The sequence below is a fragment of the Halyomorpha halys genome, unplaced genomic scaffold (assembly GCF_000696795.3).
Source record: "Halyomorpha halys isolate HHAL.00 unplaced genomic scaffold, Hhal_1.1 Scaffold1008.1, whole genome shotgun sequence".
In the NCBI taxonomy this organism is placed as follows: domain Eukaryota; kingdom Metazoa; phylum Arthropoda; class Insecta; order Hemiptera; family Pentatomidae; genus Halyomorpha; species Halyomorpha halys.
In genome coordinates this window covers 161,999-175,232 of record NW_027110883.1, presented here as the reverse complement: position 1 = coordinate 175,232, position 13,234 = coordinate 161,999, and the positions used below count along the sequence as shown (strand labels likewise).

Below are 13,234 nucleotides of genomic sequence, written 5' to 3'. Positions count from 1 at the left end.
AACAAAGATTCGGTGACTAAGTTGAATGAAAATCTGAACAAGCTAGTCACCTCTTGCTTGCTTAGGCCTGAGAAGAAGGTCAACATTGTCAACCAATATGTGTGCCAGGGTCTTACTTAACCCTCTCCAAACTACGTCCAGCGAAACTGGAGGGCATCAACACCATGAGGTAGCACTGAAGAGTCAAAACTATTATAGGACTTCCTACAAACACTTCCATGGCGATGTTCTACGATCCAAGGAGGTATAGAGGTTTAGGCTTAATCTGCTGCCAATGGGAGCCTCCTTCACAGCATTGGTTCATTGCTCAGCGACTGTCCAATGTACCTGATGCCCTGTTCCAGTCCACGTTCCATTGTTCAGCCGAAACTGCTGAAAAGATTGAGCGTTGTTCAGGGACATCGGAGTGCAAGGGCTCTATGGCAGTCACTATGTGAGAATGCGTTTGAGGAATGGGCCAATTGCAGGTGGTAGGGCATTGGAGTACGCCACTTCAAGGAGACCCGAAAAGAAAATAAATTTATATGTCAAGCAAATTCTTACAGCTTCTGAATAATCCAATGTCCTGGAACTAAACATCAATTATCCACCCCTGCGTGGAGTCCCAGGTGTCGGCGGACAGGTCATAGAAGTATATTCTTTTATACTTTAACTTAAATTTATTGGTATGAATGTTGGAAAAAAAAAGAGAAAATTTTTAGAATTGAAACATTACGAAAATTAAACATATTTAAAGAACAATAAACAGCTGGGGAAAAAAATGTGTAAGGAAAGAAATAAGAAAAAAATAAAACATATATAATTCTTGTACAGAATGTAGAAATTTTTGCAATGCGACATTTTTAAAAAAAATAAGCTGTAACTATTTTTATTAATATCATTATGAAAATATTGTGCTTCACTAGTTGCAAGTATGATGTATATAAGGCAACCCAATGAAGTTGCCAATTACAAAATACTATTTTGTAAAACTATTCATTGTATGTGTAAAATTATTTTGTTTATACTTTCTTTTATATTTTTTATTTTACTATACTTACTGTGGTTGTTATCTTGTTTTGTTTTTAGCCCTGAAGAAGGCTAGAAACTCTAGCCGAAACGTCAGCACATTAAAATAAGTTAGTCATACTTATTTGTGTTTCATTGACCGCACCCCCAACCATCTTCTCCTCATTTATCATCCACGGTCAACTATCTCTCATAATTATATGTTTTACATCTTCCACAGCTCCACAGTTACAGTTAGGGTAATTCCTTTTTTTGAAGAATTGCAACTCTGAATTGATGTTGCAATGCCCTGTAAGAAGTTGGACGGTCCAGTGGTCTGTTTTGACCCATTCATTTTTTACCCTTTTTCTGACAACTGGGAAGAACTCGTGAGTCAGTCTTCCAGTTGCACAGTTACCACCTTCTCTGCCATTCAGATAAGACAATATCGTCGATTCTACTACAAACTTTTTCGAATCTTTCCCTACCACCCCATCTTTTCTCAATTTTCCTTACCCACGTTATTAGTTATGTTCACCACATATTATTATTGTTGTTTTCAAAATAATTTTTTTTTCCTCCAATTCATTTCTTTTCTTTTAACTTTACTTATGTTTCGCCTCTTTATCAATTATTATGGTAACATATATTTTCTTTCTCTCAATTTTCTTTTTCTTTCCATATTTCAATTTTTAAATTATTAATAACTAATATATTCATACTTCTTTGCATTATATAACTTAATTTTTATTTGTATTTCCTTAATTATGTTATTTTACCTACTTATTCAATTACCTATGTATACATTTTATTTTCCACTTCTCTCATCACTTCATTTTATTAATTCCATTCAGTAAAATTATTCACTTTATGTCATTTTGTTAATATTTTCTTTTTTCTTTTCTATATTGATTGGTTGTTATCTTGTTGTGTTCTTAGCCCTGACGAAGGCTAGAAACTCTTGCCGAAACGTTGGCACGATTAAATAAGTCACATCAACTTATTTGTGTTTCATAATTATGAGAGATAGTTGACCGTGGATGATGAATGAGGAGAATATGGTTGGGGGTGTGGTCAATGAAAAACACAAATAAGTACGATTAACTTATTTTACAACACTATAAAATAAGTTAATCGTACTTATTTGTGTTTTTCATTGACTGCACCCCCAACCATCTTCTCCTCATTTATTTGTGTTTCATTTTGACAGCACCCCCAACCATCAGTTCGCAACCATGACAAAAGGCTCATCTCTAAAAGCCTCTATATCCAATTAGAACCTTCTTCCATAAATTTAAAACCAACAAGCACAACTTATCATTAACATATTTACAAACAGTTAATTGGTTAAAAAAGTAATTTATGTATATTTTTTCTTACTCTCAATTTTCTTTTTTTTCCATATTTCAGAATTTAGAATTCTCTAATATGATAGGTCTATAAACAAGTGACTCATAGAAGAAATTTGAAAAGAGAATCTAGAGTTTATAAGGTTGGTAAAATAAGATTAGGTAGTTTTGATTAACAGATAAATCTCAACTTCAGATGAACAGATGAAATCTCTAGTTACGATAGAGATAAAGTTTTCACATTTTAGATAAATGTATAAATTATTATATGATACAATAGACATAACAGTAAAGTTCAGATATCAGACTAATTGTATGATTCAACAGATGGTTGTAGTAAAATATTCTAAAATTTAGTAAAATAGTAAAGTAAATGGAAACCACTGACAGGAACCATTCAGATAAACTATTTCGCTTGTAATTAATTAGTTATTAAAATCAACAAAAACTAATAAGATGAAATACTTTCCAAAATAAACAACAGAGATATTAACTAGAGAAAGAATCAAGTCCATCAACTACACGAAATTCAGACTTAAAAATTATATAATGTATATATCATTTTTTAGCACAAGAATATTTATTGTTTAAAAACTCAAGAGAGATGATCAACATCCAATACAACCCACTATCAGAAAATCCTCTAATACAACAGTGGAATAAAATGTACAAGTAAATGTTACCTCAGATGGGTGTTTTGCCAAACGTATAAACTCAGTACATACATCGCCGATAAAATACAGCATCCTAATATTGGCAACACACAAACACCTCTCACTGCAGTATCCATTTTACCTTCTCATAAAACCAAATATCATGTGATCTCGTGACGTCATTATTACGGGTTTTGCTTCCGCCTTTAGTAATGGCTGCTCGGTGATTGGGTTTGTGCTTCACAAAATCGTTTTTGATCGTAGTGTGTTTTAGAGTTAAAAATGCCGAGTGCTTCATATGGATCTTCAAGATATTACCCCAGAAGATCCAGACGTAAAGGAAATAACAGAGTATCGGTTTCGAACAGAAATAATACTGGTAAGTTTTTGTTAGCTATCAGCATAGTAACGCTCTTTGTCAACTTTGCATAGTTAATGTTTTTATAAACCTTTTTTCTGTCTATATTATTTTACTCTCACTATATGCCAATGTTGACAGAAGTAATTTTGTTCAGTTCATATTTTTAAAAACCAATGTACTGCTGTATCAATGTTTAATACTGTGACATTTTTATCTTGAGCCAACGTTTGTTTTGACATATCAGTTTCATAGTATAAGTAACGGTATATTATTAATGTTTTGAGATTTAAGTTATTTATAACCCTCTGAATAAATGATTTTGCAAAATTATCAAAACTTGTATTTATGTTATCAGTTACTGGATTGCATGTTATTGTCAACCATACATAGTTTTGTTAATGTGACTTAGTATCTTAAGTTTTTGTTTTGTATTTGTGTAATTGTTATTAAATGGTTATGTTATCAAATTTTATTGTGTCTACTTTTTTGATTCTTTGTTTTGACAAATTTTTTTTCTCATGCTGTTCTTTTCTGAAGACGATATAATAAATTTGCATGAAATTGAACCACTTAAAACTAGGCCTTTTTGAGCCTTTAGTTTTGAATGCTTGCATTTTACAATCCGCTTTTCATATTTTGATTAGAGGTGTAATATGTTTACACCTTGACATATGTATTTGCTTGTTATGTCACTTTATGTAGTTATAAATATTGTTTATATCACTTAACTCATATCTGGATATATTTTATATTAAATTTAATATAATGTTGATCAATTTTAGTTTTTATGTGTTGTATTGTAGTTTAATGGTTTTTTAATAATTAATTGTTTTCATAACTTGCTTTGTTGACTATAATAGATATGTACAAATTTGGATATGATTTATATTTGTAGATAACATTTCAAACATACCTATGTTGTTGCATTAAAAGTACATATAATAGGAATGTAATTGTTAAAAAATAGTAATCCTTATTACTCCAGCAAATCCATAGTTTTTTTATGTCAATGATTTTAGATATTCATTTTGCAATATGGAAGTTTGTGTTTTTTTTGAGATATTAATATATTCCCTTTTCTATTTTATTTAATGTTTTCAAATCGGTTCTGTTGTTATCTTCCTATGACAATCAATAATTACTAATTTTTTTTTTATTTAAAAAAAATAGTACTCATTTTAAAAGTACTATTTCTTATTATGCCTATTATTGAATATTTTATTTCTTGTTAATAATGTTTTTAATTTGAAATGTATGTACAAACCATAGTCTACTTAAGTACAATAAAGTTTCCTGTATATAGTTTCACAAATTGAATACTTCTCTATCCTAGTTATAACAAACATCATTAATCAATCTTGCTACTGTTTTTTGCTGGGCTCGATATTTTCCCTTAGAAGGAAGGGGATAATGGTTTAAATTGTTGTAATGACTAACTGATCACTGGGGGTTTGTTTATCGTTTGAGTAATCATAACAAAAAAATTAGTTGACAGCCGTGACTTAATTACAGCAGTAGTAATATAATAATAATAATAGGATGGGTTATAACCTATGATTTGTCTGGATGGAACGATACATAAATTCCAATTAATCTAATGAAAATCAGATTCGAAGATTGTTGAACTTAAATAATTAAGGAATTTACTCTAATCCACAGATTTAATAATTATTTAATGCAAGAAGTTTACTAGTATGCTTTATTTTAGTTGCCTCAAAAATTTGATTACTTCAGGAGTAGGTGGACATGTGTAAGGATGCAATTTATTATAGAATTATTTGTATCTATTCGAGTCCTCGTCTCCATTATAATTAATAACAATTTTATTTTCTATGTTGCTAAGATAATTGTCAATTTTGTGTTAAAGAGATTGGATGCAGGAAGAACATCATGTTTTTCAAATAGTTCTTATTATAATTAAGATAATAATTTTTAATTGCAAATTGGATGTAATTAGTAAGAGTAATGTTAGTGTGGCACTCGAATACCAGGTACCAGCTGTAAAATTTATTTATGAAACATATGCAAGGTGTGAGTTCAGATGGTCCTTGTACTTAGTGTGTTCTGTTACTTGGAAATTGACCTCAGTCGAATTTGACTTCAGTGAAATCCTAGCCTACAAAAATGTAAATACATATTACAGTTTTTCACACAACCTATGCTAGTGTGTTAAAGTCACAAAACTTACAAAGAAGATGAAGTTTTTATTACTTGTGCTTACCATTTTGCCGCAGCATCAGTGTATTTATTTTTATTATAAATGTTATTTATTTGTTTTAAGTGAAATGAAAGCGATCAAACACACAAATCCAAAAAACTTGTTTTAAGAAAATAAATAACCTTACTTCAGCTGATAACACTTTAAAACATTTAGTAGACTAACACTTGTTGCACCCCTCTTGTTAAATCCATTCAGGAAGCCCTTTTTATTTCATTTAGAAGTTCCTCTGTGTCTTTAATTATTATTTTAAATTTAGTTCTTGGTAAGCCTAGTTTTTTCTTCTGATTTTAGCTTTTGATAAACCTTTATCACTTAATGTTTTTATTTTATTTTTCACTTTCTATGTAATTGCATGCTTTTTCCGAGAAATATTACCAGATGAATCACAATATTTCTTATTTTTCTTTTTATTATAAAAAAGTGCTTTTATAGATAATGGAGCAACTGATGAAAAAAAGATTATAAGGTAAGAAAAGAAATTGACCGAATTGTAAATATGAAGAGAAGATGGTCTAAAGTGTAGATCGAACCTTCGCCTAAGGCTCACCCTGATCAAGGTCTGAAACTGAGGTTGAAATGTTGGCACAAATAAATAAGTTTTTTTATTTGTGTATCTTTGCTTACCCTACCCCTGACTATCTTCTCTTATTTATCCACAGTCAATTAATTAACACCTTATTATGTGATTGTGCATATATAAATGTCCTAATGTATTGGGTGATTGTTTCTGAGAAAGTACTTATTGGATTTTTATTTTTCAATTAAATTAATATTTTCAATCAATTGATCATTTGGTAATTAAATTAAACTTTTTTTAAAAATGGTGTAACATTCAATTCACTATGGATAAACTATTTTCAGTAGAAATTTGCTAATGATGTAAGTTCAAAATGGGGTAATGTAAATCATGAACCATCTGTATTTGCAGAGCACTACTTAAGAAAATCGGGTACCTAAATACATCCAGATACTGGTATTGGTGAAAGGAATGACTCAGGCAATTGGGATTTGTGGATCCTTTTTGCCAACTCATGCTCCTTGAGGTTGCCACCATGTACTAACCAGAGTCAAAATTCATTCCTCAGGACCCCTGAGAAATAAATGTTTACTGCCCTAGATGGCAATCCAACTCGCCGTGTTCTGAACCAGGTACTCTGGGATCCCACCCGTACATGTTCAGCTGTCATAGGCACAAGGTTATAATTGTATGAGAAATTAGAATTGGACATGAAGACTTTAATCACAAAAAGAAGTGGAACATAGAGAACCATGGATACAATTGAGTTACATATGGATTTAGCAATCGTTTAGCCAAATGCAGCAATTTTATGGGTGAGATTTAGAGATCAGAAGAGTGGAAATAAATTTTATATTTGAACATGAGGAGTTGGTGTAAGATGATGTGAATAGAATAAAAGGTATAAGAAGGAAGCAAGGAAGTACTTTCAGTGTTGATCTTAGCAACTTGGCATAGAATTGCCAAACATGAGAATATCTGGAGATCCTGTTGTAAAATACACAAGTGTAGTCCAAGGGGCCGCCCATAGCTCAGTGGTTAAGACACAGTCTTACCAATTTGATGTCTATTGGCGGTGCCGGTTCGAATCCGGCCTGGGACGTTGACTTTTTTCATTGCGTGGTGGTCCCACAAAATGAAAAACTTTGACCCCCAACCATGGTTAGGCAGTATAGGACTCCAATGGGAGTCTTAGCCGAAAAAAAAAAAAAAAAAAAAGTGTAGTCCAAGTCAATGAAATAAGAAAGGAGACAAGGTTTTGATAGGGATAGTTTCTAGCTTTTTTGGAATAAAATAGCTTAGCTAATATTGTTAATTATGTCTGTTTATTTGTGACTTATTTTCATGCACCTCATAAATCAAATAACTCGGTAGCAATGACTGATTTAGTAGATTTCTATCTTTCAATATATAAGCATTGGTTTTATTTCTTGTTTATGGTGCTTCGCAGGTCGTCAAGCCATTTAGGAGGGATATCGATATGAAGGAGTTAGGTTACTGTATTACTGATGAAGCCATTCATATGACAGGCAGTTTATGGGACCAAAAAGGCTTTGCCTTTGGTGTTCATTTTCTACTAAAAAGTTTTTTGTACTGACTGTTTACAGACCATTGTTTCCAATATGTAGTATCAATTCCAATTTTTTTTTCTATACTTTCATTTCACCAATTGCTTAGTAAATTTAATTACAATCTAATATTAAATTATTTAAAAATATTTTTTCCTATTTCCAAATGTCATCTAAATTTTATCCACAAATTCATGAAATTATAAATTTTTGAAAAATTTTATCTTTTTTTTCCCTCTATGTTCTTAAAAAATCATAATATAAAAATAAATTTGTTAAAATAAGTTAATTACGTGGAGTGTTATTGGTCATCTAACTGTTATGTCCCCAATTAGTAACTAAAGGTATATAATAAGAAAAATAAAGGTTAACCAAGACTCACTATTTTTCCTATGTTTAGATCTATTGCAGCAGACTTTGCTAAAATGCAGGTCAAGAGTAAATGAAACTACCCATGTTATGGAATACCTTAGCTCCAGTGGGGCCAGACAAATATAAATCACTGAAAGAAATATAAACACATGTTTTTTATAATATTAGATATAAATAAGAAGTATATAGAAATATTTTATATATGTATATGTGCTTATACAGATATGTTATTCCCATTATTGGTATCAGGTGATAATTTATTCAATGTTTATTGCTTTACGGTTTGAGGAAACAAAAAAATTATAATTTTATCATCTTCTTTAAGACTAATCAGAGTTAGGAACTAGGACTAGAACCATATTATATCTGAATCTTCCTCATAATTAGCTATGTCATAATGAGGTTCTGTTGTATTTTGTTTTTAGCTTCTGTATCATTTCAAAGTTAGATCAGGACTGTAAAATGCTCGTAGCATTACAAAATTGTATCCTTGTGTTTCTATATTAATTTTTGGAGAAGTTTGTCGTGGGGGTGCAGTCAGCAAAGAACAACATAAATAAACAAAACCATATTTATTTATTTTATGCCGATGTTTCGACCTGAGTTTCAGGTCTTCATCAGGGCTTTAGAACAAAAGAGATAACAACAACATTTAGAGTAACATACAATTGAAAAGGAATGGTATACAAACAAATTTATAATTATACAAAATATTGAATTAAATCATAAATGATAAAAAATTGATAACTGATAATTGAATAGTACAAAATTTTAATTGATTGATATTCGTGGAATTGTAGGGTAGTAAATTGAAAACAGTGACAGATGAAATATAATATCATGTAGGTAAGAAGATATGTATAATATAAGATATGCAAGTAGTGTCTAAAAAAACTGAAAAATTAAATAAATAAATTGAATCTACAAATTGGACATTCTGACAGACAATGAAAAATAGTGAGTGGGTTAAATCTGAATTACATTGTGAGTACTAACTTATATACCTATACTAAAAATATATATATATACACAATAGGAAAAGGTAGTATATGGAGAAAGGGAAAGAATAATGTAACAAATATGAGAACTTACCAGAACTTATGTTGTGGCGTAGAAGGTAGGCTTGCAACTGATTGATGTAAGAGGAAACTATTTTTTATCATTTATGATTTAATTCAATATTTTGTATAATTATAAATTTGTTTGTATACCATTCCTTTTCAATTGTATGTTACTCTAAATGTTGTTGTTATCTCTTTTGTTCTATAGCCCTGATGAAGACCTGAAACTCAGGTCGAAACGTCGGCATAAAATAAATAAATTTGGTTTTGTTTATTTATGTTGTTCTTTGCTGACCGCACCCCCCGAAAAACTTCTCCAATCATTAATCTACGGTCAACTATCTACACCTCATTATATTAATTTTTGTTTGTACTAGTTTTCGTAAATGGAAAAAGTTTTTTGTTAATTTGAAGATGTCGAATATTTATGGTAGTTAGATCAAATAGAAGAATTGTCCAAAACTCCTGATGATGAACTTGATATTTGCTAATTATGTCTGGATGAAAATGATTGCTTTACTGATGAGGAAGGTATTAATGAAGAGATAGATCCTGTCATTCCAAACAGTGTGTGGGGTGAGGTATTTTGAACTGATGAAAATAGTCAAGATATTGAAATTGATAATGTTTTTGAGGTAGAGAAAAATTGAATTTGTTATACTAGTTTTGGTACAGTACTGTAGGATAATGCTTTATCATTATATAAAGAATTAAGTTCATCTCTGCTTCTCAAATCTTGTTAATACAGGTCAAAAGTTATGAAAAATAATCTTAAGTAAATGTTCACAAGTTAATTTTATTTTTTGCCAGAGATGAATGTTTCAAGTTACTGTACACAACACAAATCATGCTCAAATAATAAAAAAAATCTGAAAAAGGTTTTGTTTAAAAATTTCAATTGGAAACTTCAGATAGCGCCTACAACATGTAGTTTTTCCAAGGCCAGAAATATTAATAGCAACCTACATATCAATCATACTTCACATAAAACTATTTCTTATGTACAAACATTATTGACCTTAATTGAATATGAAAGCGATTGTCAGAGGTATGCTCAAAAAGAAACAAAATATAGTTATCAACTATTTATTTGCCAACGTTTCGCCTCACTTGCAGGGCTTTCGTGTAGAAAAAGAGCACTAAAAACAACTTTTTATTCCTTTTTGAAACTATTTCTCTTTCCCTCCAGCCTATTTCCCTTCACATCCATTAAAATTTTAATATTAATTATATTATATACTTCTGTAATTTATTTTTTATGAAAAATATAAATACAGTTATAACCTTTGTAAAAGGTGTAGGTAAATATATCTTATTGTATAGTAAATAGATACATCTTCCATGTACTTAGTGAACTCTCAATTAATTTTGAACTTTACTTTTCAATAATAAGTTAAAATATTTAATTTATTATTTATCCTAAATGAAGAAAAAAGAAAGTATTCAAGTAAATTCTAAAAATGAAATAAATTAATAAACCTTTTAGTGTTAATGATTACTAAAATTTTCAATAACTTTTGGCCATCTTTTGAAGAGTTCTATATTTTTCTCTTAAGATTTACGATTCGTATCTTTGTTGTTTTTCAATAGTTCTTATTTTAACTTTCAAAACGTATTCAAAATTTTAAATATGTAATGTACTTGTCATTCAACTATAAGAGCATATTAATGAGAGGGAAAAGTTTAATTAGATTTGATTAAGTTCATGGTGACAATAGTTAAACAATTTGATCCAAAAGCACAGCAAGAAGTACTCCACAATTCATTAATTTAAATTTCAGGAAAGAATATATTCACTCCTCATCTATTTTGACACAGAAATGATAAATTGATAGTGAAGCTGAAGAAAACATTTCAATGTGAATTATTAGACACACTATACCATCATTGGATTTTAAATTACTATGTATCTTTTGCCTTGAATTCATCTACATATCAGAGAAATGATGAAAAAAATGGTTGAAGTCAGTGAAGTTCCTACACTTCACATTCATAATTTAAAAAAAACAAAAAACATGTGGAACAAAGTATCAAAATTAATGGATAAGTCAGTGAAGTTCCTACACTTCACATTCATAATTTAAAAAAAAAAAAAAACATGTGGAACAAAGTATCAAAATTAATGGATAAGTCAGTGAAGTTCCTACACTTCACATTCATAATTTAAAAAAAATTAATGAACAACAAAATCATTAATAATAATAATAAAATCAATCTTAAATTTGAAAATGTAACTGGAACCTCTTATAAGACATAACTACTTGACGGTTCTTGTTTTATTCAATCTTGCTGATGACGCTGATTTTATTATAAGAACCATTAATTAATAATGAAAATATTTTTCATACCTTATAAAGCGTTATGTGTGTTATTCCAAAATTTGGAGTAGACAACTTTGAATTCATACTTCTGATTTAAAAGTAAGGATCAACTGGGTTTCTTATCTTTAAAGACTTTTTAACTAGAGGTTGGATTAAAATTAGTTAATTTTTAAAATTAATATATATATATTTATAACTTATTTTGTAATTGTTTCTAGTAATATCAAATAAATATTTCAGCCGAAACTTGTGCTTCTGGAAGCAGTTCTAATGGAATTCCTACTACTGTTATGAACTCACAACCACCTCACAATCCTCCTTATGATCTTCGCAGAAAATCGCCACCTTACCCAATTTTAGAAAATGGCTTTCCTAATCTGAGAAAAAGGCCTCGTAGGTCATGTTCTGTGAATACAGATAGTAAGTTAATTTTTTTCACTTTAAACTTAAAAGAGCTTATAAAATTTAAATGAAATTCGGCAATTAAAATTTAAGAACAAAATATTAAATGTAAGTGTAATTTGTTTTGGCTTAGAATTTAAAATATATTTTGACTTATACAGACATAGGCCATGTCTTGTCCAAACTTTAAAAAATGATCTAAGAGAAGATTTAGAATTATCTACTTTTCAAAATTCCCTAAGATTTATGTATACCCTTTCATTTTTTTGGGGGGGGGACTGATAAAATTTCCTCCATGTAGACCCCCTTAAGATCAACTTTGATATACTCACAGGATAGAAGTGAAATGATTATTAATATATAAAATATAATTATAATAACGATAAGATATAAAATATTTCAAGTTCTATTTTTGTTAAATAGTGTCTTTATAATACTTTTAGCTTTTAACTATTCTAAAATATTAGGATAACTGATTCATAAACTCTTCGTATAAATTAATATTAATTTATTTTTCTTTAGTATTCTCACCCCCTGCTGCTCATTATCTTCAATATGAACTTCCTGATGAGGTACTTTTAACCATATTCAGTTATTTGTTAGAAAAAGATTTATGCCGTCTTTCACAAGTTTGTAAGCGATTCCAAACAATTGCCAATGATAATGGATTATGGTAGGTATTATTCTTATTTATTTATTGTCGATAGTGTATTTTATTGTAATTTTAATACTTTTGTAATTTTTTATTTTTATTTATTTATTGTTTATATTTTTTAGGAAAAGACTTTACCATAACATTTTTGAATATGATATACCACTATTCAATCCTGAACCATGTAAATTTGAATTCATACCGCCTAATGATTGTGAATATGCAAATCCTTGGAAAGAAAGTTTTCGGCAATTATATCGCGGAATTCATGTTCGACCAGGTCAGGGCTCACGGTACAAAGCTAGAGGTAGATCTTTAGCTCACTTCGACACTGTTCAGACAGCTTTAGATCATGCTGATGAAAATCCAACCTCTGGCGTTCCTTCTATTGTTTTTCTTCATGCTGGTACTTACAGAGGTGAATTCTTGGTGATAGATACTGATGTTGCACTTATTGGTATGTATTATTTTTTATTTCCTTGTGTTAAGATATTGTTTATCATCATTAAATTCAAAGTTTATAAAGACTCCATTTAGACTAATATTTGCATCAATTTAATTCAAGTTATTTGCATCAATGACAAGTGGAATTTAAATTATAAAGTCTGGATTAAACTGGATAGACTAGGAAGATATTATCTAGATGACCAAATTATGTTATTATTGGATCCTCACATGTTCATTGTTGTTACATTAATATATAAGAAGATGGTCAGGGTTGCAGTCAAAGGAGAAACAAAAATAGTTTACAACTATTTATTTTCCGACGT

General features: G+C 29.6%; 2 protein-coding genes across 6 annotated transcripts in view; one reads left to right on the top strand and one right to left on the bottom strand.

Moving 5' to 3' along the window:
• Positions 1 to 3,173, bottom strand: part of Sras (Ras converting CAAX endopeptidase Sras) — a 98,306-nt gene extending 95,133 nt beyond the window's left edge. For 3 of the 4 annotated variants that reach the window (XR_001344217.3, XM_067048952.1, XM_014431818.3), the window contains exon 1: positions 3,020 to 3,173. Coding sequence is in view for 3 of the 4 variants with exons in the window: in XM_067048952.1 (XP_066905053.1) it covers positions 3,020 to 3,126 (107 nt within the window). In the remaining variant the exon portion in view is untranslated. The remainder of the gene's footprint in view (positions 1 to 3,019) is intronic. The other variant, XM_014431819.2, reaches the window with a different exon arrangement.
• Positions 3,174 to 3,192: 19 nt separating this feature from the next.
• Positions 3,193 to 13,234, top strand: part of FBXO11 (F-box protein 11) — a 73,697-nt gene continuing 63,655 nt past the window's right edge. For both annotated transcript variants that reach the window (XR_001344216.2, XM_014431817.3), the window contains exons 1-4: positions 3,193 to 3,368; positions 11,651 to 11,830; positions 12,335 to 12,485; positions 12,590 to 12,921. Coding sequence is in view for 1 of the 2 variants with exons in the window: in XM_014431817.3 (XP_014287303.1) it covers positions 3,272 to 3,368; positions 11,651 to 11,830; positions 12,335 to 12,485; positions 12,590 to 12,921 (760 nt within the window). In the remaining variant the exon portion in view is untranslated. The remainder of the gene's footprint in view (positions 3,369 to 11,650; positions 11,831 to 12,334; positions 12,486 to 12,589; positions 12,922 to 13,234) is intronic.